Source organism: Marmota monax, unplaced genomic scaffold (assembly GCF_021218885.2).
Source record: "Marmota monax isolate L192 unplaced genomic scaffold, Marmota_monax_Labrador192_F-V1.1 WCK01_AAM20220418_F8-fsc00249, whole genome shotgun sequence".
In the NCBI taxonomy this organism is placed as follows: Eukaryota; Metazoa; Chordata; class Mammalia; order Rodentia; family Sciuridae; genus Marmota; species Marmota monax.
Window position 1 is genome coordinate 697,076 of NW_026694242.1, and position 27,822 is coordinate 724,897.

Sequence of the window (27,822 nt, forward strand, 5' to 3'; positions counted from 1 at the left end):
TCCGGAGAGTTATTTAGAGCCTGTTGCTCGGTTACAGCCGGGCCCAGGGGCCAGCGAGGTCACTGGGACATGCTGACAGTTGACAACTGTTCTGGACACAAGGGGCTGGAGGGAATCTGATCCAGGCTGGGAGAGAGGAGGGAGGAAACCACAGCAGGGCTGAGCAGGCCCTGCCCGCTAGCCAAGGGCTACCTGCAAGGTTTTTCTTTTCTTTTAATTTTAATTAACTACTACTATTTTCTAAAATTCATTTTGCAGGTGCTGACCATGGAACCCAGGGCCTGGCGCATGCGTGATGGATCTGGTCCGGCTGAGCTGCCTCCCCCAGCCCCTTGAACTTGGGTATGTTTTTGTCTACGCCTGGGCTGCAGGTTGGGCGTGATCCAGGCACGTTCCTTCCCAGCCAGTGCTGGACTTGATACGGAGCAGGACCTGTCAGGGGCTGACCGAGAATGGCATCACTCTGGTTTATTGAATATTAAGACCTATTAAACCTGGCTTAAAAATCACAGTACGGGTGCACGCCTGTCATTCTAGCGGCTCGGGAGGCTGAGGCAGGAGGATCGCAAGGTGGAGGCCAGCCTCAGCAACTTAGTGAGGCCCTAAGCAACTCAGTGAGACCCTGTCTCTAAATAAAATACAAAATAGGGCTGGGGATGGGGCTCAGGGGTTCAGTGCCCCTGAGTTCAATCCCCTAACACCCCCCAAAGAAAATACAATTCCCAATTTTATAGATGGAGACATGTATAGACATTTTTTTTACCTTTTTTTGGGGGAATATATAGTATTTTTTTAAAGTTGGGAAATAGGTTCAGCCTTTTTTTTTTAATGCAGGGGATCAAAACCAGGGATATTTTACCACTGAGCCACATTCCCAGTCCCTTTCTTATTTTATTTTATTTTTTTAATTCAATGATTTACTTATTTTGTTACACATGACGGCTGAATGCAATTCATTTCCTATTACACATATAGATCACAATCTTATTTTATTTTATTCACCTTTTTATTATGGGACAGGGTCTCCCTACATTGGTAATTCTTATTTTTTTTATTTAGAGACAGGGTCTTGCTGAGTTGCTTAGAGACTTGTTAAATTACAGAGGCTGGCCTCCAACTTGCCATCCTCCTGCCTCAGCCTCCCAGATTGCTGGAATTACAGGTGTGTGCCACCGCACCTAGCAGGATAAGCTTATTTTGAAATACTCTATTAGCCGGGCACAGTGGTGCCCACCTGTCATCCCCACAGCTCCAGAGGCTGAGGCTGGAGGATCACAAGTTGGAGGCCAGCCTCCTCAATTTATCAAGGCCGTAAGCCATTTAGTGTCCTGTCTCAAAAATAAATAGATAAAATAAAAAGGGCTGGGGATGGGGCTCAGTGGTCAAGGGCCCCTGGGTTCAATCCCTGGCACCAAAAAAATTAAAAAATAAAGCAAATTTGTAAAGCAGAGTTCTGTGTTACCAGCCTCATCTGCCAAATCTCTGGCTGCCATCGCAAAAATAAAAAATAAAATATAAATCAAGAAAAAAATAAATAAAAAAAGAGAAAGAGGCCACGTCAAGTGATTGACAGAGGCTCTCAGTGGGATCTAAGCATCAACCCATTTCTCAGAATGTGACCCCATTGTTGATTGACGCCTGGCTCTGATTGATAGCAGGGGGGAGTTGGGGGGGAGGTTTTATGGGCAGGTCTGGACAGGAGCAAATGGGGTGCAGGCTGCTCCCAAAATCTGTCCGTAGGGGTCTCTTGGAGAGAGAGGGCCAGGGTGGGGTCAAGTGACCACAGGAAATGGGCCATTGGCCATCACTGGGAATCCTGGGTTTTTGTTAGTTTTTTGGTCCCAGGGATTGAACCAGGGTGGGGCTCAACCCCTGAGCCCCATCCCCAGCCCTTTTTATATTTTATTCAGAGACAGGGTCTCACTGTATTGCTTAGAGCCTTAGTAAATTTTGAGGCTGGCCTCCAACCTGCGATCCTCCTGCCTCAGCCTCCCAAGCTGCTGGGGTCACAGGTGTGTGCCACCTCGCCAGGCTGCAGAACATTTTCTCTTTTGTTTCTTTGTTTTATTGTTGTTGTTGTTTTGTTTTTCACTTATAGGTCTCCTCACTTTCTCTAACAATAATGAGTAGCATTTATTGAGCACCTACTGCATGCTAGATCCTGTTGTAAGCGTGTTCCATCTTATTAGCTCACTTAGTCTTTGTGTCCCCAACTCCGGGGGATAAGTCCCACTTTATGCCAATCCTGCAGCTAAGGAAACTGGCTTAAAGCTCATGCTTTGGCTAAACTGGGGGCATAAAGAGGGTAGAGATCTTGCCTGTGCTGTTTGTGGCTGATCCCCTGAAGCCCACACAGTATGGTCCCCAAGAGGAATCGGATGTCTAATTGCCAAAGAGATCAAGAAGAATGTAGATGAATTGGATGTGGGCAATAAGGGGAAAGAAAATGTCCACCGTCACTCCTCCCAGCGGCCCTGGAGGCTGAGGCAGGAGGATTGCAAGTTGGAGGCCGGCCTCGGCGACTTAGCCAGGCTGGAAGCAACCGAGTGAGACCCTGTCTCAAAATTTCAACAAATAAAGTAAAATGGGGTAGGGAGGTGGCTCAGGGGTCCAGCACTCCTGGATTCAATCCCTGGTACCAAAAAAATGAATGAATAAAAAACAAAAAAGTTCAATCATTTGAAAAGGGCTGAGGACGTAGCTCCTGGGGTGCTCAGCACGTGGGGGAGAAAATCAGTGATGAAGGTCTCTGCAAACCGGGTGGGGTCATTAAAAGAGGGGAACTGGCTTTGACAGATTCGGGACAGGGTGACTCATCTGCTTGGGGACACGCGGTGTCAAGAAGCCAGTCACTGTGTCGGTTTGGAGCACAGGTTTGGGTGGTGCGTCTTGGCTTCTTGGGTCTTGATTTAGGCACCGGTGGTAAATTGAGTGTAATTGTAATCACCCAGGGAGGGACCTTGAGGGAGGACACCCAAGGCGGAGCCAGAAGCCATGTCAGTTGCTAATGGGCAGCCAGAGGAAAGGACACTGTCAGAAACAGCACCCTGAGAAAGGTAAGGTGACACAGACCTGTCTTCCCAGCGGCTCGGGAGGCTGAGGCAGGAGGATCGCAAGGTGGAGGCCAGCCTCCACAACTTTGTGAGGCCCTAAGCAATTCAGCGAGACCCTGTCTCTGAATAAAATAGCAAAAGGGGCTGGGCACTGACTGTCGGGAGCTGCCACATAGGAGCTGAGCGCCCCCTAGCGTTCAGCCATGGAAATGTGGAGGCTGGCCTCCCTGACCTGGAGGCAGGCAGCCTCCCTTCTATGGATGGGATGTTCTCTGCATACTCTTTCTCTCTTTCCCACGGAGCCCTAAAGTCGCAGAGCCGCCCTGGATTTGGAAAAGGTCCTCCCCTGGGCTTGAGTGTCTCCTGAAGTCATTGAAGAAGTCAGATTTGTGAGCCCAGCCTAGGTCCCCAACTGGGATGGCTGGTGACAGGGGACAGGGCTCAGTGGTTAAGCACCCCTGGTCCCTCCCCCCCAAAATTAATTTAATGTCCTCTAGGTCTCCGACAGAACTGGGTCCCACGTGATTGCCTGTGAGATGTGGCCTGCTTTGCACACGAGTGTGATTTGACACCCCCCACCCCACAGTTTGGCGCATGCGCATTTTAGCTGCTGTGGAAAAATGCCCCTTGGCTCGCATCCAGCAGGCGCCACCCCGTGTTGGCCGCGTGCAGTGCAATGGTTTGCAGGAGGAAGTGCCACCTAAGGGGGACGGTGAGCCCCTGGGACCTTATTATGAACACTCCCCTTGGTTTATTGGAGAATTTACCCTAATTCTTCAGTCTGGTTAGTGAAGATGTTCCAGATCTTTCCTATGCATGGTCACCAGCCCCTGGTGAGTCACTAACAGCTATTCCGGCCACACCGCCTCTTCTTGCAGGGTGGGGAGAGCCTGCGGATGGTCCCTTCTCCGCCTGTATTGCAGGGACCCGGACAGCTAAGTGTCACCACTCAGAGGACCAAAATAGGTGTGAATTTTGTTGCTTAGGAAATGAGGACCCACAAAAAGCCCTAGGGCACCCTCAGACCCCCCCCCCCAGTCCAGGAGTCTCTGCATTCATCACATGCAAAGACACGCAGTGCCCGGCCCTGTGGCGCATGCCTCTAATGCCAGCTGCTAGGGAGGCTGAGGCAGGAGGATCGCAAGGTGGAGGCCAGCCTCAGCAATTTAGCAAGGCGCTAAGCAACTCAGCCAGACCCTGTCTCAAAATAAAATATATATTTAAAAAAGGGCTGGGGATGGGGCTCAGGGGTTAAGTGCCCCTGGGTTCAACCCCCAGTATCCCACCCCCCCAAAAAAAGAAATGCAACTCTCTGCACTCAAACATCCATTTAACTTTGATGTTGTGTTTTCCTTTTTAGTGAACCTGAAGGAATTTCTTTTTTTCTTTCTTGCCCCCGTTTTTTTATACCAGGAATTGAACCCAGTGGGTGTTCTACCACGGAGCCACATCCCCAGCCCTTTTCTAAATTTGATCTTGAGACTGGTTGCTGAGGCTGGCCTCCAACTTTCGATCCTCCTGCCTCAGCCTCCGGAGGGAGCTGCTGGAATTATAAGTGTGTGCCCCCTGCACCTGGACAAGGGACTTATGATTTTGCATTTTATTTAGAGACAAGGTCTCTCTGAGTTGCTTTGTGCCTCTCTTTGGCTGAGGCTGGCCTCGACCTTGCGATCTTCCTGCCTCAGCCTCCCCAGCCCCTGGAATTACAAGCGAGGGCCACCGCTCTCGGCTGACAATTTTTCCCTTCTTGATAGATTTGTGCAACTATCCTGCTGCAAACTGCGGCCATGGGCAACTCTGTTTCCTTTTTTTGGTTAATTTCCTCTGGATAAAGGGGAGAGGTTGAGGGTTCAAGATTTTGAACATCTTTCTGGCTCTTGCCAACTTCACCTTGGCTCCAGAACTCCACCAGAACCTCAGCCTCCGCAAAGCCGGGTCCCTCCTCCGTCACTCCACCTCCTGCTCCACCTTTCCCACCCGCGATCCTCTGTCCCAGCCCCTGCCTGTCCCCTTCCCACTGAGCTCACCGGGACTGCTGGTTCTCAACTCAAGTGCTGGGGTCCCTTGCTCCCCAGAAAAGCTAGTTCTGCGCATTGCAGCGCCTGCCCATCATGCCCCTGCTCTGCCATCTCCAATGCAACTGGCTTGATGGCAGGCAGAACTTTCCTTTGTCTCAAGGAAGATCCACTCCTAGCAACGTGTCATTTTCTCCTTCCCGTCACTTCTCACCTCTACCGCTAGGGGCGCCAGAGGCCGGCGCCGGATAAACACCCAAAGCAAAGAGCAAAATCAAGTTCAAGGCTGATCTTTCCCACTAGAGGGGTCCCCCAAAACTTCACCCCTCCAATCCCAAGTTTTCAATTCTGCAAATACTTCAGTGCCATTCACACAGATGCACCCAAAATAGGTTGGAAATCATCATCTAGAATTTATTTATAACATGAACGAATGCAATTGTAACTATTATAACAAAATAATGTGAACTATTAGAATAATAATAATAATAATAATAGAATGAACTTCTCTTCTTCCCTCCCTCTTGTGTCGAATCAGCATCTGCATCTCAGAGAGAACGTTCCACCTTTGGCTTTTTGAGTCTGGCTTATTTCACTTAGCATGGTAGTCTCCAGTTCCTACCATTTAATATAACAAAATTATGTTGACCATTAGAAAAATAAAATAGTAATAAATAATTCAATTATAGTCTAATAGAATAGCAATAGAGTACTAATTATCATAACTATAATAGAATTCTATGATTATATGTTATATAATTTCAATAGAGGGCACACGCCTGCAATCCCAGCAGCTCTGGAGGCTGAGGCAGGAGGATCTCGACTTCAAAGCCAGCCTCAGCAAAAGAGAGCCCCTAAGCAGCTCAGTGAGACCCTGTCTCTAAATAAAATACAAAATCGGGGGGCTGGGGATGGGGCTCAGTGGTTAAGCGCTCCTGGGTTCAATACCCAGTGCCCCCCCCCAAAAAAAAGTATAAAACAATTTGCACCAGATGCAGATAAGAGCAATCCCACGCATTCGCTCGGTCAACAAGGACTTACTGAGCAACTACTACAGTCTACTGTAATCCTTGGCCGTGCATAAAAGACAATAAAAGCAGACACGCTTGGGAGCGCGCCTGCAATCCCGGTGCCTTGGGAGGCTGAGGCAGGAGGATGCAAGTTGGAGGCCAGCCTCAGCAACTTAATGAGGCCCTAAGCCACTCAGCGAGACCCTGTCTCTAAATAAGATATAAAAAGGGGCTGGGGACGGGGCTCAGGGATTAAGCATCCTGGGTTCAATCCCTGGTGCCTAATAATAATAATAATGATAATAATAATAATAATTTAAAATATATTAATATATTAAATTTCAAATAATATTAAAGCAAAAACAGAGTGATGGCAATTCAAGGTCGCAAAGAAAATCCCGCGGTGCACTTCAGCGGGGATAGAGGCGCAGGGACGCAGTGTCGCTCAGCCTGGGGCCACGTTCCACGGGACCTCCGCGTCCCGCTTCCCTCCGTGGCTCCTCCATCCGCAAAGCCCCGGCGCCGATGGGGTTAACGCAGGCCCAGGCGGCGGCGGCGGCGGCGACGGCGAGAGTGTGCGCAGGCGCGGAGTGCGCGGTGCGCCTGCGCCTGCGCGATGCGCCTGCGCAGAGCGCCGGGCGACGTGGCCGAGCGCAGCCCGGAAGTGGCCTGTGGAACGGCCGCCGGACCGCTGCTCGGAGCCGCTGGGTCCCCGCCCGGTCCCCGTCCCGCTGCTGCGTGGCGCCCGCGCCGGCCGCGACCATGTTGAAGAAATTCGACAAGAAGGACGAGGAGTCGGGTGAGGGAGGCCGGGGGAGGCCGGGCCCTGCGCAGCGTCCTCCGTCCCCGGGACACTGCGGGGCGCCCGGGGCCGCGCTGCCCGTCGGAGGCCGCGGCCGGGGCCTCCCGTCGCTCTCCGGTCGGTGCCCGGGCCCCGCTGCCCCCGCTGCGACCTGTCCGGGTTCCGAAGCTCAGGGCGCCGGCCCGTCGCGCGCTCCGGGACCCTTTTTTGTCATTTTTCCAATTTGCTCTTTACATATTTGTTTTCGGGGCCAGGGAGGGAACCCAGGGGCGCTCACCCCCAGCCCCGTCCCCAGCCCCTTTTATTTATTATTTAGAGACAGGGTCTCGCTGAGTTGTTGAGGCTGGCCTCCACCTCGCGATCCTCCTGCCTCAGCCTCCTATACGGCTGGGATGACAGGCCTGCGCCATCCACCCGGCCAGTCCGTGGACTTTTATTTATTCTGCCCATCGCAGTAGCTCTCCGGAGGCTGAGGCCGGAGGATCGCAAATTGGAGGCCAGCCTCAGCCAAAACAAGGTGCTTAGCAACTCAGGGAGACCCTGTCTCTAAATAAAACACAAAGTAGGGCTGGGGACGGGGCTCAGGAGTCGAGGGCCACTGAGTTCAATCCCTGGTACCCCTCAAAAGAAAGGTCATGTCCAGTTCATTCTGTTGTCTTTCCTATTCACATCCCTTCTACCTTCCCTTTGTCTAATCTAATGAACTTCAGCATCTGCACATCAGAGAGAACAATCCTCCTTTGGCTCTTTGAGTCTGGCTTACTTCACTTAGCGTGATCCTTTCATTGATAGGCAAATGCCATTATTTCATTCTTTATGGCTGAGTAATATTCCACTGTGTGTATGGACCATGTTATCTTTGTCCATCCATCTGTTGAAGGGCCCTAGGTTGGCTCCACAGTTGAGCTATTGTGAATTGAGCTGCTATAAACACTGATGTGGCTGTGTCCCTGTCCTGTGCTGATTTTAAGTCCTTTGGGTATAAACCGCGGAGTGGGACAGCTGGGTCCCATGGTGGCTCCATTCCCAGTTTTCTGAGGAATCTCCTCTCTGCACTGCGCAACTTGGGGAAGTGGTTTGGGCAGAGCAGAGTCCCTCGCAGGACAGTGATGGGACCTGGAGACAGGTTGGGGGACCTTTGGCGTACAAGCTTTGCTTTGTAGATGACAAGGACGGCTGTCCCTTCCCTATATTGGGAGGGATTCTGCTGTGGCTTTAGCACTAGGAATTGAGCCCAGGGCTTTGCATGTGCCAGGCAAGTGCTCTCCTTCTGAGTGACATCCCCAGGCCCCCCACCTTTTTTTTTGGTACCAGGGATTGAACCCAGGGGTGGGTGCCTAACCACTGAGCCCTGTCCCCAGCCCTCGCTACCGTTTTTTTTAGTGACTGGGTCTCCCTGAGTTCCTGAGGCCTCATGATGTTGCTGAGGCTGCCTCTGTACTCGCGATCCTCCTGCCTCAGCCTCCCCAGCCACTGGGATCCCAGGCGGGTGCCACAGGGCCTAGCCTCAGCCCTTGTTATGGTTATTATTGTGTCCTGAGATGGCACTTGGCTCAGGTGCCCAGGTGACCTTAAACTCTGCCTGAGTGGCTGGGGTTCCAGGCGGACACCCCTGAGCCTCGCTGTCTGGATGGATCTGAAATCAGGGTCATAACCTGGAAGTGATTCTCTGTCCTCCTTGACTCTAGGTGGAGGCTCCAACCCTTTCCAGCACCTTGAGAAGAGCGCAGTACTCCAGGAGGCAAGTGTCATTGGGACCTCTGTGAATGTCATTGATGCACTCGGAACACAGACCCAAGTCCCGGTTTAAGGAACCGTCGGGGCAGGGCACGGTGATTCATGCCTTTGTAAAATCACCACGGCTCAGGAGGCTGAGGCAGGAGGATCCCAAGGTAGAGGCCAGCCTCAGCCACTTAGCCCTTAAGCAACTCAGGGAGACCCTGTCTCTAAATAAAATAGAAAAAGGGGTGGGGACGGGGCTCAGGGGTTAAGCACCCCTGGGTTCAATTCCCAGAGGTATCTTGGCCAGGCAAGGTTGCCTGCAATCTCAGTGGCTCAGGAGGCTGAGGCAGGAGGACCACAAGGTGGAGGCCAGCTCCAGCCACTTAGCAAGGCCCTGAGCAACTCAGAGAGACCCTGTCTCTAAATAAGATATAAAAAGGGCTGGGGACGGGGCTCAGTGGGTTGAGCACCCCTGAGTTCAGTCCCTGGTCCCCCCCAAAAAAAGAAAAAGAGAAACATAACTTTTTTTCTTCACGACAATAAACTTGACTCGGGCATTTATCCCGTGACTTCTCAAACCACAAATGCCCTTGAGAGTGGCCAGCGGAAGGGACGTGACCTGGGCCAGAAGGTCATGTCCTTGGTGGCTTCTTCCTAGGCCCGGGTCTTTAACGAAACCCCCATCAACCCTCGGAAATGTGCCCACATCCTCACCAAGATGCTCTACCTCATCAACCAGGTGACGGGCCGGGCTCGTGGGGGACCCTGGGGCGCAGGTCAGCGGGCGCCCTGGGTCTCTGATGGTCTCCGTGGCATCTGCCAGCGACCCAGCTCGGGTCCCCCAGTCCCCGATTCTGAAGTGTGTCTGCCACAGAGTCCCTGAGGGCGCAGGGCTGGGGACTCAGGTCTGGGGGGGGGGGGGCAGCTGGTGCCCGGAAGAGCCCTCCGTCCCCAGCTGAGGCTGGTCTCTTGGTGACCACAGGGGGAGCACCTGGGGACCACCGAGGCCACAGAGGCCTTCTTCGCCATGACCAAACTCTTTCAGTCCAACGATGTGAGTGTCGCGTCGTGTGTCGTGCATCGCCCCCCCCCCCCCGCTTTCCTGGTGGCCGCTGGGACAGGTGGACTGTCATGGTGTCCGATCGGCTTTTCCTTCCTCTTTTGCAGCCCACGCTGCGTCGGATGTGCTACCTGACCATCAAGGAGATGTCCTGCATCGCCGAGGACGTCATCATTGTCACCAGCAGGCAGGTCTCAGGGCAGTCAGGGGCTGCTCCGGGTTCCATTGACAGGCGCCAAAGGGCAAGACTTGGGGCTGGTGTGTGTCCAGGTCCCTCTTCTGGGCCCTTGCTGCCTGCCCCGCGGAGCCTCCAGAGTGTCCTGTCCCCTGTGACCTCTGTCTGTCTCAGGCAGCTTTTCCTGAGACAGACGGGACTAACGGACCTGCTCAGAACAGCTTTAGGGAGGACAAGTGGACTTGGGGCTCAGCGTGTCCGAGGTCCCAGTCTACACATGGTGGCTCCACTCCTGGGCGGATGGGAGGCAGGACATCATGCAGGAAGAGAGGCTCGGGAGGCTGAGGCAGGAGGATCGCAAGGTGGAGGCCAGCCTCAGCAACTAAGAAGCCATAAGCAAATTAGCGGGAACTTGACTCATAATTGGAAAAAGGACACGAAATGTCCTTCATTGGTGGGTAGAGCATCCCTGGGTTCAGTGCCTAGTATCAAAAAAGGACACCTCTGGCCTCTTGTAGCCTTGGAATCTACAGGGTGACAGCCAGGCAGTCAGGCCATTAAGGTAAGGTGTAGTAAGGTTTGTTCTGGGGAGTATGATGGACTGCTGGGGCAGATCAGGAGGGCACCAGCTTGATTTTGGACCAGAAAAATCATTTAGAGCCATCTAAGTGAGGTTTTTTTTTGTTTACTTCTTTATTATTATTTTGAGACAGAGGCTGGCCTCAAACTTGCAGTCCTCCTGCCGCAGCCTCCAGCATCTGTGGGATTACCCCGAGTGGGGTCTTAAAGGATGAGAAAGAAAGAGCAGGACAGAGGGCTGGGGACATAGCTCAGTGGAGAGCACTTGCCCAGCGTGTGCAGGCCCTGGGTTCTACCGTAGAGCCGCTGGGGAAAAGACCAGAGGTGGAGGTGCAGAGGGAGTCCGGTCCAGGCTGAGAGAGCAACACATTCAAAGGCCTAGGGACCTGTCATCCCAGTTCCTCAGGAGGCTGAGGTCAGAGAGTCACAGGTTCAAGGCCAACTTGGGCAATTTAGCAAGACCCCCATCCCAGAAGCAAAAATAGAACCAAAGGGGCCCGGTCTTTGGGCAGCTCTGATCTGTTAACTGGGAAGCCACAGAAATGTCTCGGTGATGTCAGTGCAGTGGCCTACGTTTGTCATCCCAGACCTTGGGGAGGCTGAGGCAGGAGGATGGCAAGGTTGAGGCCAGCCTCAGCCACTTAGTGAAACCTTAAGCAGCTCAGGGAGCCCCTGTCTCTAAAGAAAATAGAAAAAGGCCTGGGGGTGTTGCTCAGTGGTTAGCGCCTCTGGTTTCCATCCCTGGGACCAAAGCCAGAAAGGAACAGAGGGTGGCACTGAGCCTGGGACTCTTGTCATGCAAGTGAGCATGGTGACAGGGGAACTCCAAGGGAGGGACAGGCCGGGCTCCCCGCGTCTCAGCAGTGCCCTCTCTTCCTGCAGCCTCACCAAAGACATGACCGGGAAAGAGGACAACTACCGCGGCCCGGCCGTGCGGGCCCTCTGCCAGATCACGGATGTGAGTCCCTGCTCCGCCCGGGCCACCTCCCAGGCGGCCCCCAGGTCCATGAGCCAGGGCTTGGGGCAGGAGAACCTGGGGACGCTCTTCTCTGCACCCCACAATCTTCCTCTGCACCCCACAATCCTCCCCCAAACCCTCCACTTCTCCAGTGTACCCCACGCCCCTTCCCCACTTAGCCCCTCCCCCTGCACCCACGCCCCTCCCCTGCACCTTAGGCCCCTCCCCTGCATCTTAGGCTCCTCCCCCCACCTTGCGCCCACTGCCTGAGGGTCCCCCTCCCTCGTCCCCTGCCCGCAGAGCACCATGCTGCAAGCCATCGAGCGCTACATGAAGCAGGCCATCGTGGACAAGGTGCCCAGCGTCTCCAGCTCTGCCCTGGTGTCCTCCCTGGTGGGTGGCTGCGCTGGGACCCTGTTGGGGGGAGGGGAGGCACAGAGGGCGCCCTTCCCCAGGGAGGAGCAGGGGGCCCTCAGAACCCAGCCCATCAGGGAAGCCAGCCCCGGGGCCTCGGGTTAAGGGGAAGGGACCCGAGGGGGGCAGAGGAGGGAGGGCGGGCAGCAGGCGGGGTTCAGGACCCCGGGAGGCCACCTGTCTGCCTGCCCCTTGACCTGCCCCTGCGCCCACAGCACCTGCTCAAGTGCAGCTTCGACGTGGTCAAGCGCTGGGTGAACGAGGCCCAGGAGGCGGCGTCCAGTGACAACATCATGGTCCAGGTGAGTCGGGCCAGGGAGGGTCTTGAAAGTCCTCAGGTGGTGGCCCAGCCCCTGCCAACCAGAGCTCACGCTTACCATGGCTGACCTGGTGGCCCCCGGTGTCAGACTCTTGTCTATCAGATCATCCTGGTGGGGAACTTGTGGGGGACTCTGGGAAAGAATCCAGGGCTCCACTCGGGGACTGGGGTTAAAGGCTGCTGACCACCTGGGCACGGTGGTGCCCACCTGTCATCCCAGTGGCCGGGGAGGACGAGGCAGGAGGATCACAAGTTGGAGGCCAGCCTCAGCAACTTAGCGAGGCCCTAAACAACTTATTCATTCCATACTAGGGACTGAACCCCGGGGTGCTCTACCACTGAACTGCACCCCAAGCCCTTTTTATTTATTTTCGTTTTGAGACAGCGTCTTGCTGGCCTCAAACTTCTGATCCTCTTGCCTCAGCCTCCAGGCTCGCACCATTGAGTCTAGCTCCGCCGATTGTATTCTGTTTTGGTTTTTTGGCTGGGCATTGAGCCCCCCGGGGTGCTTACCACACAGCTCTGTCCCCGGCCTTTTTATTCTTAAAATTTGAGACAGGGTCTCACTAAGTTGCTGAGGCTGGCCTCCAACTTGCGATCCTCCTGCCTCAGCCTCCCAAACCGCTGGGATTCCAGTTGTGCGCCACGCGCCTGGCTCTCTACCACCAACTTTTTCTTCTTTTTTCTCTTTCCCTCTCTGGCTTCTACCACAAGGTGACACCCAGGACCCTTGACCTGCTGAGTTGGGCTCATTTCACTTAACATGACGCTTTCGGGCTCCGTCCGTTTTCCCGCAGTGACTCTGCTGCTTCCTTCCCGTGTCACAGCCTCCCCTCTCACTCTCTGTCCTCAGTACCATGCGCTGGGGCTGCTGTACCATGTGCGCAAGAATGACCGCCTGGCGGTCAGCAAGATGATCAGCAAGTTCACGCGACACGGCCTCAAGTCGCCCTTCGCCTACTGCATGATGATCCGCGTGGCCGGCAAGCAGCTGGAGGAGGAAGACGGCAGGTCCGCCCCTGCTCCCCGCTGGGGGTGCCCCTCGTAACCCCCCCCACGGTGTCCCCAACTGTCTCTCGTCCCTTGTCACCCGCAGCCGGGACAGCCCGCTGTTCGACTTCATCGAGAGCTGTCTGCGCAACAAGCACGAGATGGTGGTGTACGAAGCCGCCTCGGCCATTGTCAACCTGCCAGGCTGCAGTGCCAAGGAGCTGGCCCCCGCCGTGTCAGGTGGGCCCCCCACCCCCGCCCACGCCTGCCTGCGGGAGCCAGGGGCACCCTGAGATCAGCCGCGCTCTGGTGTTGGACAGGGCCTGGGTCACATCTGGGTTTTTTGGTGCTCGGGATTGATCCCAAAGGTGCTTAGCCACTCAGCCCCATCCCCAACCCTTTTTATTTTTATTTTTATTTAGAGACAGGGTCTCCCTGAGTTGCTTAGGACCTCGCCAAGTTGTTGAGGCTGGCCTCCACCTTGCGATCCTCCTGCCTCAGCCTCCTGAGTTGCTGGGATCGCAGGCGTGCACCACCAGGCCTGGCTGGGAGGGCTATTTATGATTCTGCCTTTCCCCTAAAGAGGCCAAGATGAGGGTCGTGTCTATTCTGAAGCCAAGCAGGTGGCCTTGGTATGGAGAAGGCCTATTGGAGGAGCTCAGGATGTGTGGAACCCCTCTCAGGAGCTGTTCCCTGGTGTTGTGAGGAGTCAGTGACTAAGACCGTCAGCGACTCTGTGGTGCCTGCACACAGCAGGTGCTCAATAAGTGAAGAGCACCACTGGGCTGTCTCTTGATGGGCAAGGCGGCTGCTCACAGCTCAGCCACCCAGGGTCGGGGCCCAAGTGGGCTTGTGCCCCTCCTCCAGAGAGGCCCTGCCCCTGGTCTTCCCAGCACTGAGGGCGGCCTGGCTGCACGCCGTGTCCCCCCCACAGTGCTCCAGCTCTTCTGCAGCTCCCCCAAAGCCGCGCTGCGCTACGCTGCTGTCCGCACCCTCAATAAGGTAAGAATCCCCAGGCGGGAGGGTGGGATCCTGGCTGTTTTGTTATTATTTTGGATCCCAAGGATTGAACCCAGAGGTGCTTAACCCCTGAACCCCGTCCCCAGCCCTTTTTAGATTTTATTGAGAGGCCAGGTCTCACTGAGTTGCTAAGTGGCAGAGGCTGGCCTCCACCTTGCCATCCTCCTGCCTCAGCCTCCCAAGCCGCTGGGATGACAGGCATGGGCCACAGCGCCTGGCCAGCTGGTGGTGTTTTGGAAAGGCATAGACCTGGTCCTCGTTACCTTTTCTGGGGTGGGAGATTCTGGGGTCACAGCTCCTTTCTCTAGATAATGAGCTCATCCGCAGAATCTCTGACTGGGCCAAACTGTTTAAATGAGGTAGTGGAATCAGGTCCTGCGTCTCTGTCTCTCTGCGCCCCAACAGGTGGCCATGAAGCACCCGTCAGCCGTGACAGCCTGCAACCTGGACCTGGAGAATCTGGTCACGGACTCGAACCGGAGCATCGCGACCCTGGCCATCACCACCCTCCTCAAGACGGGCAGCGAGAGCAGCATCGACCGCCTCATGAAGCAGATCTCGTCCTTCATGTCGGAGATCTCGGACGAGTTCAAGGTGGACAGCCTCTGGACGCCCCGGGGCCTCAGAGGACAGGCGCCATGTGCTCGCTGTGTCCACAGGCCTCCTGCCATGAGGGACCTGAGTGGCTAGTCAGCCTCGAGGCTCAGTAATGGTGGACACCTCACCCTTTGGGGGTCTTGCCCTGGGGGACACGCACGTCCTGCCTCTGGGCCTTTCTGCCCTGGTTTCTTTGAGTCTCGAGAACCCTGGCTTTGGGCTGGGGCCATAGAGGTCAGCATCTTCCCGAGGCCAGGAACAGAGACTCCCCCATCAGGAGCGCTGGCCAGAGGGCGCCAGGGATGAGCACCCAGCTGCCCTCTCTTCCTGCCCTTGATCTGCTGGGGCTCCCACTGGCTCAGGCCAACCAGAAGGCAGAGGGCATGGGAGCCTGGCAGTGCCCACTCCAGAGGTCCGGTTCCTAGCTTAGCTGACATTACAAGCCTGTCATCCCAGCAGCTCCGGAGGCTGAGGCAGGAGGATCGCAAGTTGGAGGCCAGCCTCAGCCACTTAGTAACTTAGAGCGACCTTTTATTTAGTCTCTAAATAAAATCTAAAAAGGGCTGGGGACGGGGCTCAGTGGGTAAACGCCCCTGGGTTCAGTCCCTGGTACCCAAAAAAAATAATAATAATAAATCCGGTTGGCACTTGGCCAGCTGAGTTGCTGGGGTAGGGGCTGCTGCTCACATCCGTCCGTCTGTCCCAGGTGGTGGTAGTCCAGGCCATCAGCGCTCTGTGTCAGAAGTATCCTCGCAAGCATGCTGTGCTCATGAACTTCCTGTTCACCATGCTGCGGGAAGAGGTAAGGGTGGGGCCCAGGGGCAGGGACCGTCTGGAGCTCGCCCTCCTGGGTGCTCAGAGCCACCTGCTCACCGGCTCGTTTTCCTGCTGCCTGCGGCCCTTTAAGCTCCTGTTGACACACGGTGGATGACACCTTGCACCGTTGCTGTTGATTACAGGAATGAGTAGTGACTCACCAGCCTGGCACTGAAGGTGCATGAGACGCCCCAGGGTGACATTTGTGCAGAGGAGGGAAAACGTTATGTTCTCTAAGGGTGAAGACTAGTGCAGGAATATTCCAGGCTGTTCCAGAGTTCTACGGTGGTTTCTTTTTTTTTTAGATTTTTTTATTTGTTGTTCTTAGCTCCCCATGACAACAGTGAGCATCCTGCCATGTCACACGTACACGGGGTGTGACTTCCCACTCCTGTGGTTGGACCTGCTGTGGGGTGTCCCTGGTCGTGGGTTCCTATGTGAACATGGGAAAGTGACGTCCATTCATTCCCCTGTCTCTCCCAGTCCCCTCCCCTCCCTTCCCTCCATTCCCCTGCGTCTCATCCAGTGAACTGCTGTCCCCCCTCTTATTGTGGGTCAGCGTCCCCATATCAGAAAGGACATTCAGCCTTTGGTTTTGGAGACTGGCTGATTTCACTCAGCATGATCGTCTCCAGCTCCATCCATTTACCAGCAAATGCCATCATTTCATTCTTCTTCAAGGCTGCATAATATTCCATTGTGTATGTATCACATTTTCTTTACCCATCCATCTGTTGGAGGACACCTAGGTTGGCGCCATAGCTTAGGTATTGTGAATTGAGCTGTTATAAACGTTGATGTGACCATGTCACTGCCGTGTGCTGATTTAAGACCTTTGGGTGTATAGCTACAGGTGATTTCTTATAGAATTGGATATTAATAATGTGATATCGGGTCTGTTTTTTGTTCCTTTTGTGAATTAGTGATTTCACTGATGTCTCAGCAAACCAGTGAGTTTCACAGGTGCTCATGGAGTGGACCTGCTCTCTAGATACCAGTGGCCTTCACCCAGCCCCAGGGGACCAAGGGCCAAGCAATACCGCACCCACTTCCTTGGGTGCCTTGAGGTTTCCCAAGAATGTTAGAGAAACGTGCTAATGACCTCAGCTAGTGGGCCTGGCCCCTCAGAGACAGGATAAACCCCCACTTATGGTCCTCCTGATGGGCCTTGACCGTAAGCCTTATTTTTCCCTTTAAGAATGGGGAATCTGGGGCTGTGGCTCAGAGGCAGAGCGCACGCCTAGCATGTATGAGGCACTGGGTTCGATCCTCAGCACCACATTAAAAAAAAAGAAATAGATAAAATAAAGATATTGGGTCCAACTACAACTAATAAATGAATGAATGAGAATGGGGAGTATAAGCCAAGCACACACAGTGGCGCATGTCATTCCCAGTGGCTCAGGAGGCTGAGGCAGGAGGATCCCAAGTTAGAGGCCAGCCTCAGCAACTCAGTGAGACCCTGTCTCTAAATAAAATATAAAAAGGGCTGGGGATGGGGCTCAGAGGGTGAGCACCCCTGGTTCAGTCCCCAGGACCACACACACTCAAAAAAAGAAAAGTTTCCATTGAAGTGTCAGAAGACAGTTCTTCTAATAGAAACCAGGAGAAGGCCTCAGTGAGCCAAACCTTTTGTTTTACCTAAAAATGAGATGCAGCCCCAGAGAGCCAGGTGCCCTGCCCAGAGAGCCAGGTGCCTTGTCCAGGGACAAGGACAGCGTCGCTTGTCCCTGGTCCTGGGGAGGCAGCAGGGCTCCTGGCTCAGCCGACTGTCCCCACCAGGGTGGCTTCGAGTACAAGCGTGCCATCGTGGACTGCATCATCAGCATCATCGAGGAGAACGCCGAGAGCAAGGAGACCGGGCTGTCACACCTGTGCGAGTTCATCGAGGACTGCGAGTTCACTGTGCTGGCCACCCGCATCCTGCATCTCCTGGGCCAGGAGGGGCCCAAGACCAACAACCCCTCCAAGTACATCCGCTTCATCTACAACCGGGTGGTCCTGGAGCACGAGGAGGTCCGGGCAGGTAGGTCTGGGCCAGGGCTGAGCTGGGCCCTCGGCGTGTGTGAGGTAGTGACCCAGGACCTGAACCCCAGTGGGGACACACAGGCGAAGCGCTCTTGTCTCATGAACTGGTTTTCATGATCTCCTAAGAAAGACCTTAGCTATCATCTAAGGTGAGTGATACTTCAGTCTCAAGTTTCAAAATATGCTGGTCTTTAGGGTATTGTATTTGTTCTAATAGTAATTGAGATAAATTCATATACCATAAGCTTTGTCACTTCACGGAAGTGGACAGTTCAACAAGGGACCATCTGTTTTGTTTTTGTTTAAAGAGAGATGATTTTTTAATATTTATTTTTTAGTTTTCAGCAGACACAACATCTTTGTATGTGGTGCTGAGGATCGAACCCGGGCCACACGCATGCCAGGCGAGCGTGCTACCGCTTGAGCCACATCCCCAGCCCCCACCATCTGTTTTTGTTTCATCTTGTCTTGGTTTGGGCAGTGCTGGGGATGGAGCCCAGGCCCACCCCGCAGGCACTCTAGGCCACACCCCAACCATGAAGCCACGCCCAACCACAAAGCCACGCCCCGACCAGCAAGACACACCCCTAAGACACCCCAACACTAAGCTACGTCCCTAATCATTAAGCCACACCCCAACCACCAGGCCACACCCAACCACTAAGCCACACCCCATCCACTAAGCCACAGGCCAACCAAGAAGCCACACCCTAACGTGAAGCCACGCCCCCAACCAGGAAGCCACGCCCCCACCTCAACCACCCTGTTTTTTTTTTTTTTTTTTTAACTTCTTTTCTTTTCTAATAATTTTTTAGTTGTCAGTGGACTTTATTTATTTTTGTATGGTGCTGAGAATCGACCCCGGGGCCTCACCCATGCTAGGCAGGCGCTCTACCGCTGAGCCCCAGCCCCGATTTCTATTCTTTTTGAACCCACCGTGGGCAGGCTTTCTCGTCTCCGCCACGATGTCCCTACTTCCACCCTCACATGTGCAGTCATCTGAGGCTCAACAGGAAGTCGAGGTCATTTGGAATCTGAGAATCCTGACTTGTAGGCAGCTCTTGGGATGGTGCCGCCGTTCACTTGGGAAGAGTTCCTGGTGCTGGGCTCAGTGCTAGAGCGCCTCTGGGTCAGTCCTAGCGTCCCCAAGGAGAAAAAATAAATGGTAGCTCAGGAAACCTGCACTGGACGCCAGTCACCCCATTTGAGTAGGTAGGCATTGGGGGCCGCTGAGGCCCCAGGGGTGCAGGACCCACCCGAGCCGTCTATCATGCTGGTGGCCCTTGGGGCCCTCTGGGGCTCTGCTGTGTGAAGACCCTCTGAGCACCGGGAGTGCCCGTGTGGCGACTCACCAGGGAGCATTGGCAGTGATTTTGGGTGTGCCAACAGGTGCTGTGAGCGCTCTGGCCAAATTTGGAGCCCAGAACGAAGAGATGTTGCCCAGTATCCTGGTGTTGCTGAAGAGGTAAGCCTAGGCCCAGGGACCTTGTTGGGTGACATGTTGCCTTAGGCCCACGCGGCTTCCCCTAGTCTTTATGTAATAAAAAAGGAGGAGATAGAGCACTTGCCTAGCCTGTGTAAAACGCTGGATTCAAGCCGGGCTCAGTGGGGCGCATCTGTCACCCCAGTGGCTCTGGAGGCTGAGGCAGGAGGATCGAGAGTTCAAAGCCAGCCTCAGCAAAAGCGAGGCCCTAAGCAACTCAGTGAGACCCTGTCTCTAAATAAAATGCAAAGTAGGGCTGTGGTCGGGGCTCACTGGTTGAGGGCTCCTGAATTCAATCCCCAATATCTACCTCCCCCCAAAAATAAGATCCTGGATCCATCCCCAGTCTGTGAATGAATGAATGGATCAGTCAGTCCATGGTTTTTAACATATTCACAGAGTTGTGGAACTAAAACCACAATCTAAATTTAAAACATTTTTTAGCTGGGTGTGATGGGGCATACCTATATTGTTTCCAGCTACTCTGCAGGCTGAGGTAGGAGGATTGCAAGTTTGAGACCAGCTTTGGCAACTTTAGTGGGACCCTGTCAAAATAAAAAATAAAAAGGACTGTAGCTGAGCGGTAAAGTGCCTCTGGATTCAATTCCCAGTACCACCAAAAAAAAAAAAAGAAAGAAATTATCGCGTCTTCCAAAAAACCTATATCCACTTATAGCTACATCTCATTCATTCAGCGTTTCCAGATCCAAACAACCACAAATCTACTTCTTTTTTTCTGGTACCGGGGATTGAATCCAGGGGCACTTAACCCCTGAGCTCCATCCCCAGCCGTTCTTTATATTTTATTTAGAGACAGGGTCTCCCTGAGTTGCTTAGGGCCTAAGTTGCCGAAGCCGGCCTCCAACTTGCGATCCTCCTGCCTCAGCCTCCCGAGCCACTGGGATGAGAGGCGTGCGCCACTGTACCCAGCCTAAATGTTTTTTTTTTTTTTTTTTTTTTTTAAACAAAATTGGTGTTATTGTATTTTATCTGGACCTTTATTTTGTTCATTTATTTATATGTGATGTGGAGAATCGAACCCAGTGCCTCACACATGCTAGGCAAGCGCTCTGCCACTGAGCCCCAGCCCCAGCCCTGGGGGTCTTTGGCTTGTTGGATGTGGTTTGCGGGGCTGACCCCAGGGCCTGGGCTGCACTAATCAAGCGACTACCCTCGAGCTCTGTCCTCGGCCCGCTCTGTGCTTTTCGATGGCTTTATACAAGAGTTGCCAGGACACCACCTCTGGCGACGGAGCTGTCTGAGCTTTAAGAGACCCGCCTCCTCCTGCCACCCTTTGATGAAACTCCGCAGCGTGCTTCCTGCCAGCGCTGCGGATCCCCAGTCAGCAGCTCCTCGTGTCCCGGCTGCAGGTGTGTCATGGACGACGACAATGAAGTAAGGGACCGAGCCACCTTCTATCTGAATGTCCTGGAGCAGAAGCAGAAGGCCCTCAATGCAGGCTACATCCTGAACGGTGAGTCCTCCCTGGCCCTCTGCCCAGCTCCTCCCAGAACAGCTCACTTTAATGAGGCCAGGGAGGCCCAGGCCAGACTCTCTTTGGACCTTCCTGGCGACCTCAGAAAGCCCAGGGACATGCAGGCCACTCCATGTGGGTGGAAACAGCCTGGTCAATTGAAAATACTCATCATGAACAAAAATAACTTCCGCTGGGCACAGTGGTGTCATCCCAGCCGCTCTGGAGTCCGAGGCAGGAGGATCGCAAGTTGGAGGCCAGCCTCGACCAGTTAGTGAGGTCCTGAGCAACTCAGCGAGACCCTGTCTCAAAGTAAAAATGGAAAGGGCTGGGGCTGGAGCTCAGGGGAGAAGCTACCCTGGGTTCCATCTCTGGTACCAAAAAATAAACAAATTAAGCGATTTTCTCAGAGCCAGACCCCCTAGGATTTGTAATTTGGGGACCCAAGGCTTCAGTCTTCCCTGGGGATTCCTGGTGACATTCTCTCGCGTTGTAAGGACGAGTGACCTCTCTCCCACTGGCCTCTAGGTCTGACGGTGTCCATCCCTGGCCTGGAGAGGGCTCTGCAGCAGTACACTCTGGAACCTTCGGAAAAACCTTTTGACCTCAAGTCTGTGCCCCTGGCCACCACGCCCACGGCTGAGCAGAGAACAGGTGAGGCCTGCGCTTTTTTTGGGGGGCACCAGGGATTGAACTCAGAGGCACTTGACCACGGAGCCCCACCCCCGGCCCTATTTTGTGTTTTATTTAGCGACAGGGCCTCCCTGAGTTGCTTAGGGCCTTGCTTTGGCTGAGGCTGGCCTCCACCTTGCGATCCTCCTGCCTCAGCCTCCTGAGCTGCTGGGATGACAGACATACACCATAGAACCCTGTCAGATGCTTGCTCTTTTTCTCACGTGCTCTGGACATTTTCAGGAGTGTTGGGCTTTATGGCTCAGGGACAGCACTGCAGTCAGCACCCTGAGGCCTGTCCCCTCATAGTGGCCAGAGCTGTTGGTTAACCTGTATGTTTGTGCCGACAGAGACCGCCCCCATCGCAGCCGTCAAACAACCCGAGAAAGTGGCCGCCACCAGGCAGGAGATCTTCCAGGGTGAGTGGCAGAGCTACCAAGGAAATCCACGACAGTGGTCAGCGTGGGCCCACGCGCCTTCCACGGCCTGACCATGTGGATCACGTGGGACCTGGTCAGTCTCCTCAGGGGGATTAAGAACTGAACAGAAGGTAGAAACCTTGCTGGGTCTCTCCTGAGGGTTGGACTTGGAGACTTGATTTGTCCTACTCTTCTTTTTTGGGAGGGGTGGGACCAGGGACTGAACCTAGGGCCCCTCAACCCCTGAGCCCCCTCCCCAGCCCTATTTTGTATTTAATTTAGAGACAGGGTCTCCCTGAGTGGCTGAGGGCCTCGCTTTGGCTGAGGCTGGCCTCCACCTTGTGATCCTCCTGCCTCAGCCTCCCCTTTTGGGACCTGAGGAACTAGAAATTCAGACAGACAAAGTCATTGGCCCAGTGTAGCTAGCACAGGTGGAAAAATAGAAGCACTGAAATTAAGATCCAGATCCACCTGGCTGAGATCTGCTTGCCCCACTCCTGAGGGCTCAGGTCCCCAGACCCCAGCCCAGGTCAGGAGGTCTCATTGAGTACAGCTGAGGTTCAGAGATACAGGACCTTGTTTGGGTGGTTTGTTTTGGATTCTGTTTGTGTTCAGTTCACATTGTTGTTTTTTTTTCTTTTTTTTTTTGATATTTAGTTTTTAGTTGTAGTCGGACACAATACTTTTATTTTATTTATGTACTATTTTGCGGTGCTGAGGATCGAACCCAGGGCCTCGCACGTTCTAGGCGAGCCCTCTGCCACTGAGCCCCAGCCCCCGCCCTCCGTTCACATTGTAAGTTTTATTTAGGAGTCCATCTATTCCTCCAGTCTTGCATCTATTTATTTTTTTAATATTTATTTTTTAGGTGGACCCAATATCTTTATTTATTTATTTATTTTTATGTGGAGCTGAGAATCGAACCCAGTGCCCCACACATGCTAGGCGAGCGCGCTACCACTTGAGCCACATCCCCAGTCCTTTTATTTCTTTATTCTTTGACTTTTTTTTAGTTCTATGTGGACATAATAACATCTTTATTTTGTTTATCGTTTTTATGTGGTGACAGGATTGAACCCAGTGGCCCACATGTGCGAGGCAAGCGCTCTGCCACTGAGCCTCAGCCCCTTTCTTATGTTTTATTTAGAGACAGGGTCTCACTGAGTTGCTTTTGGCCTCACTAAGCGGCTCAGGCTGGCCTCCACCTTGCGATCCTCCTGCCTCAGCCTCCCGAGCCATTGGGGTGACTGACAGGAGGGCACCTCCGTGCCTGGCCCAGTTGATCTGTTTCTTGTCAGGTCTTTTGTAGGTAGGACAGGGGAGGGGAGTGTTCCTAGGAGGTGGTACCAGGAGCCAATCGAGTATCACACGCATGTCCCTAAGAATCAGCCCTGAGCATTCACTAGAAACCACCCCATGCTGGTGTGGGCCGCCGAGGCTGAGGGGGTGTGGCTGTGCTTTTAGAGCAGTTGGCTGCGGTGCCCGAGTTCCAGGGGCTGGGACCCCTCTTCAAGTCGTCGCCTGAGGCAGTGGCCCTCACCGAGTCAGAGACGGAGTACGTCATCCGCTGCACCAAGCACACCTTCACCGAGCACATGGTGTTCCAGGTGAGCAGGACGGTCCCAGGTCCTGGAGTGGCCTGGCACTGCCACTCTTGAGCTGCTGGGGACCCCAGTTGGGTGGCAGGGTATCCCTGAGGCTCTTCTCCAGGGCCTCTCTAGCTCCTGAGGTCGGCCAGACACAGGGATCCGGGGCGGGGGCGAGGATGGGGGGCCGCCTGACCCAGTGGGGGAAGGGACCGCGGGCCTCCCCACAGCCTGGCCTGGACCCCTGTCCCCTGTCCAGTTTGACTGCACCAACACGCTCAACGACCAGACCCTGGAGAACGTCACCGTGCAGATGGAGCCCACGGAGGCCTACGAGGTGCTGTGCTGCGTGCCCGCCCGGAGCCTGCCCTACAACCAGCCCGGCACCTGCTACACACTGGTGGCCCTGCCCAGGGACGAGCCCACGGCTGGTGAGTCCCGCATGGTGGCCGGCCTGGGGCTGGGGGGAGGGCGTCACGTAGAAGCCATCGTGAGATTCCCACTGTCACTGCTATTTATGTCACAGGTTGTATTCACACAAACACGATGTGAATGTATCATCACTTTGATTGTTATGATTTATATTGACATAATTATACGCCTTTATATTACATAAAAAACATTATTTACATATTTACATTGTATATTCCATGTTTATGTTATGTATGAATATTATGTTATATTTATACCATTTTAATTATATCTATAAGAAGTACATCATATGACATATAAATAATGATAATATGAACGTGAACATATTTACATGATATAAACATTATTTATGTAAATTTATATTTACGCTTATTGATATACTTAGTGCTTTTGGCCTCACTAAGTCGCTGAGGCTGGCCTCCAACTTGCGATCCTCCTGCCTCCGCCTCCTGAGGCACTGGGGTGACTGACAGGAGTGCACCTCTGTGCCCGGCCCAGTTGATCTGTTATAAATGTTATTATTTGGATTATTATTTATATTTATGTAAATATGTCTATATAATGTGTATGTCACATGTTTGTGTTGGTCATTTGTCGTGGTGGTGACAGGGACATAGCTAGAGTCCTTGCCCCGCTGTCCCTCTGGGGACATGAGCACTGCTTTCCTCTCGCAGCTGAGGGAGCTGCGGCAGGTCCAGTGGCCCTGGACACTCAGTTCTGCCTAGTCCCCTCCTTCCTCTGGAGCCACCAGCTCCTTGTCCACACCTTGGACAGTGGCCGGGGGCCGTGGCGTGGGCGCAGTCAGTCTGCATTGTCTCTGCCTCTGCCTTGGACACATGAGCTGACTGCTGTCCTACGAGGCGGCACCTTCATTCAGTACAGGCAGCCGGGGTGGGTGACATGTCACCATTATTGACAACATAGCAGAAGCCTAGAGGAAACCTTGACCCCATGTGGCCTGGGGACATCCTGGCCACACAGCCTTGCTTCCCCACAGTGGCCTGCACGTTCAGCTGCATGATGAAGTTCACTGTCAAGGACTGCGACCCCACCACCGGGGAGACCGACGAAGAAGGCTACGAGGACGAGTACGTGGTAAGGAGGCGGCCACCGTCCATTATGGCTTTTTTTGTTTTTCTTTTTTCTTTTATTTTTTAGTTGTAGATGGTCACAATACATTTATTTTGTTTATTTAGTTTTTTTTTTAATGTGGTGCTGGGATTCGAACCCAGAGCCTCGCACATGCCAGGCAAGTGCTCTACCACTGAGCTTCAGTAGATTAAAAGAATGGTCTGGCCAGGCACAGTGGCCCACACCTGTCATCCCAGCAGCTGAGGAGGCTGAGGCAGGAGGATCGCAAGGTGGAGGCCAGCCTCAGCCACTTAGTGAGCAACTCAGCGAGACTCTGTCTCTAAATAAAATACAGAATAGGGCGGGGCTTCCCCCAAAAAATAGATAAATAAAAAGAAAAGAAAAAGAAATGGTGGCTTCCCTTGGACCTCACCCCTGTGAGTGACTGGCAAGGGATCGGCCTCAGCTCCTCCCGTAGTCCCTGGACACCCGGTCCCCAGGCTCTGGCTGCAGGCAGGCCCACAAAGATCGTGTCCCACAGAGAGAAGTCTAGGACGAGTGCCATGTCATCGGCTGGTTCCTGGGGTCAGCGCGTTCTCGTGGCTGTGAGCACCCAGTAGGTTGCTTGTGTCTCGGGAGCCCTTGGTGTCCTCAGTGCCTCGTGGGCGCACCTGCCGAGCAGGGTGCAGGGGGCCTGGGAGAGGCGTTCAGAGCAGCAGCCCTGACGGACACAGGGCGGGCGTCTGTCCCACGGAGATGGGCGACTGACTTCTACCTGTACCTCTGCAGCTGGAAGACCTGGAAGTCACCGTAGCCGATCACATCCAGAAGGTCATGAAAGTAAACTTCGAAGCCGCCTGGGACGAGGTAGGGGATGAGTTTGAGAAGGAGGAGACGTTCACCTTGTCCACCATCAAGACTCTGGAAGGTAAAATCCTGAGGATGCCGTCCCTGACCTTCCTGCCCTCCAGGACCCTCGGGTGTTATTTCAGAGTTCATTCCTTTTGCTTCCAAGGATCCAGGACCATGTCTAGAGCACATACCTTTAACGCCACTTTATTAAAAGCCACTCAGCAGGGTGTCAGTGCCCAAAAGAAAAGCACACCTATAATCCCAACGACTCGGGAGGCTGAGGCAGGAGGATCACAAGTTAGAGGCCAGCCTCAGCCACTTAGCAAGGCCCTAAGCAACTTAGTGAGGCCCTGTCTCTAAATAAAATATAAAAAAGGGCTGGGGACGGGGCTCAGGGGTGAAGCGCCTTTAGTTTAATCCCTGGAATCCAAAAAAGAGAGAGACACAAGATACATGACTTGGGACTGGGGACGTGGCCCACTAGAAGGCGTCCTTAGCATGTGCAAGGCCCTGGATTTGACCCCCAGAACCTCACACATACAAAACCACACAAAAGATACATGACTCTATGCCCTGGTCTCTCCTCCAGAGGCTGTGGGCAACATCGTGAAGTTCTTAGGAATGCATCCCTGCGAGAGGTCTGACAGGGTCCCGGAGAACAAGAATACCCACGCACTGCTCCTGGCAGGTGAGCTGTCTCGGTGGGGTACCCCGACCCTGGGCTGCAGACGCCCTGTGAACATGGGGAGTCGGCAATCTGCTGCTCGTGGGGCTGGAGTCGTGGCTCAGTGGTAGAGCACGTGCCTTGCAAGGGTGAGGCACTGGGTTCCATCTCAGCACCTCATAAAAACAAAGACATTGAGACCATCCACAACTAAAAAACAAATTTTTTTTTTACTGCATTAAAAATTCCTGAAGTGTAAAAAGGTGTGTAACGAGGTATCCGACTCCCAGCCAGGCACAGTGTGGTGTATGCCTGTCATCCCAGCAGCTCGGGAGGCTGAGGCAGGAGGATCACAAGGTAGAGGCTGGGATGACGGATATGCACCACCTGCACCTGGCATGATCCTGTGTTCAATGCAAAATGGCCGATGCAGTTATCATACCTAAAACAATCAAGAAAAGGAGATGGGGGCCGGGCACGGTGGCACACACCTGTAACCCCACTGGTTTGAGAGGCTGAGGCAGGAGGATCATGACTTTAAACCCAGCCTCGACAAGGGCGAGGCGCTACTCAATGCGGACCCTGTTTCTGAATAAAATACAAAATAGGGCTGGGGGTGGGGCTCAGTGGTCAAGTGCCCCTGAGTTCAATCCCTGGTACCACAAAAAAAAAAAAAATTTTTTTTTTTTTTTTTTTTAAAAAGGGAAGGAAATGGGATTTTTTTTTAGCTGAGTGTTTATAAACAGCGGAGGGAGGACGCTTTGCTTCGCTGCCTGCGCACAGCTGACAGCCCCCAAACCCATCATTTGTGGCCACACTGAAGTAGCTCAGTCCCCTGGGTCTTGTAGACACCTGCTCTGCGGTTTTCTCTTGCTGGGACTGTCCCCTCCATCTGTGCTGTCAGATGTAGCCTCTGTGACATCAGGTATAAATGTCCCATGTCCATGATTCATCGGGGCTTGGAGCAATCTGGAGACGCGGTTGGTATCATTCCCTGTGCTTTGTAGTTCTGAGTTCGGGAGCTCAGAGTGGTCAGGCCTCCCCCAGCTCTCCTGCAGAGCTACCTTGACCAGCCTCTACCAAGGCCACCCTCTGCCTGCCCCCTCCCTCACCTCCCTCTCCCCCTCTTCTCCTTCAGGCGTGTTCCGGGGCGGTCACGACATCCTCGTGCGCTCCCGGCTGCTGCTTTTGGACACAGTGACAATGCAGGTGACAGCCAGAAGTTCAGAGGAGCTGCCAGTGGACGTCATCTTGGCCTCTGTGGGTTAAGGGATCAGTCTGCAAGAGCCCATTCAGTCCTTTCCCCCAACACTACTCGAAAAATCCTGCTTCCCCATCAAACAGGTGGAGACCCTTCCCAAGCCTTTGTATCCAAAACCAATCAGGAACCATCGTGTGGATTTTTAAAAATCCCACCCCCTATCCCAGAATTCCTAGGGAGTAACTTTTTTTGTTTTTAATAGAGGATTATTTTAGCTTGGCCTAGGTCTTGCAGTGCTGCCTGAGAGGGGAGGGGCGTCACAGTTGGGTAAAAAAATGTTTACACCTCAATTTATCCCCAAAGAAACGACCTTAATACTATAATAAATCAGCATGTATTTATTGAACGAG

The 27,822-nt window shown here is 53.6% G+C and overlaps 1 protein-coding gene across 2 annotated transcripts; it reads left to right on the forward strand.

Moving 5' to 3' along the window:
- Positions 1–221: 221 nt before the first annotated feature.
- On the forward strand, positions 222–27,813 carry Copg1 (COPI coat complex subunit gamma 1). Of its 2 annotated transcripts, XM_046466951.2 has the most exons (25): positions 222–342; positions 2,952–3,056; positions 8,569–8,621; positions 9,261–9,341; positions 9,585–9,656; positions 9,770–9,849; positions 11,299–11,374; positions 11,675–11,767; positions 12,004–12,090; positions 12,961–13,118; positions 13,204–13,337; positions 14,032–14,099; positions 14,523–14,711; positions 15,421–15,516; positions 17,313–17,556; positions 18,948–19,023; positions 20,412–20,515; positions 21,044–21,169; positions 21,538–21,606; positions 23,071–23,213; positions 23,452–23,623; positions 24,622–24,719; positions 25,485–25,623; positions 26,137–26,235; positions 27,350–27,813. In XM_046466951.2, the coding sequence occupies exons 2-25, from the start codon at positions 3,008–3,010 to the stop codon at positions 27,478–27,480; spliced, it is 2,637 nt and encodes an 878-aa protein (XP_046322907.1). In that variant the 5' UTR covers positions 222–342; positions 2,952–3,007; the 3' UTR covers positions 27,481–27,813. The 2 variants fall into 2 exon arrangements, with proteins under 2 accessions (XP_046322907.1, XP_046322908.1); XM_046466952.2 differs by lacking the exons at positions 222–342; positions 2,952–3,056 and adding an exon at positions 6,723–6,877.
- The last annotated feature ends 9 nt before the right edge of the window (positions 27,814–27,822 follow it).

Coding starts and splice junctions, on each gene's coding strand:
- Copg1 (XM_046466951.2), top strand. CDS start 3,008: ATGGGCAGCCAGAGGAAAGGACACTGTCAGAAACAGCACCCTGAGAAA. Junction 20,516..21,043: donor TGCAGGCTACATCCTGAACG/GTGAGTCCTCCC, acceptor ACTGGCCTCTAG/GTCTGACGGTGTCCATCCCT. Junction 21,607..23,070: donor CAGGCAGGAGATCTTCCAGG/GTGAGTGGCAGA, acceptor CTGTGCTTTTAG/AGCAGTTGGCTGCGGTGCCC.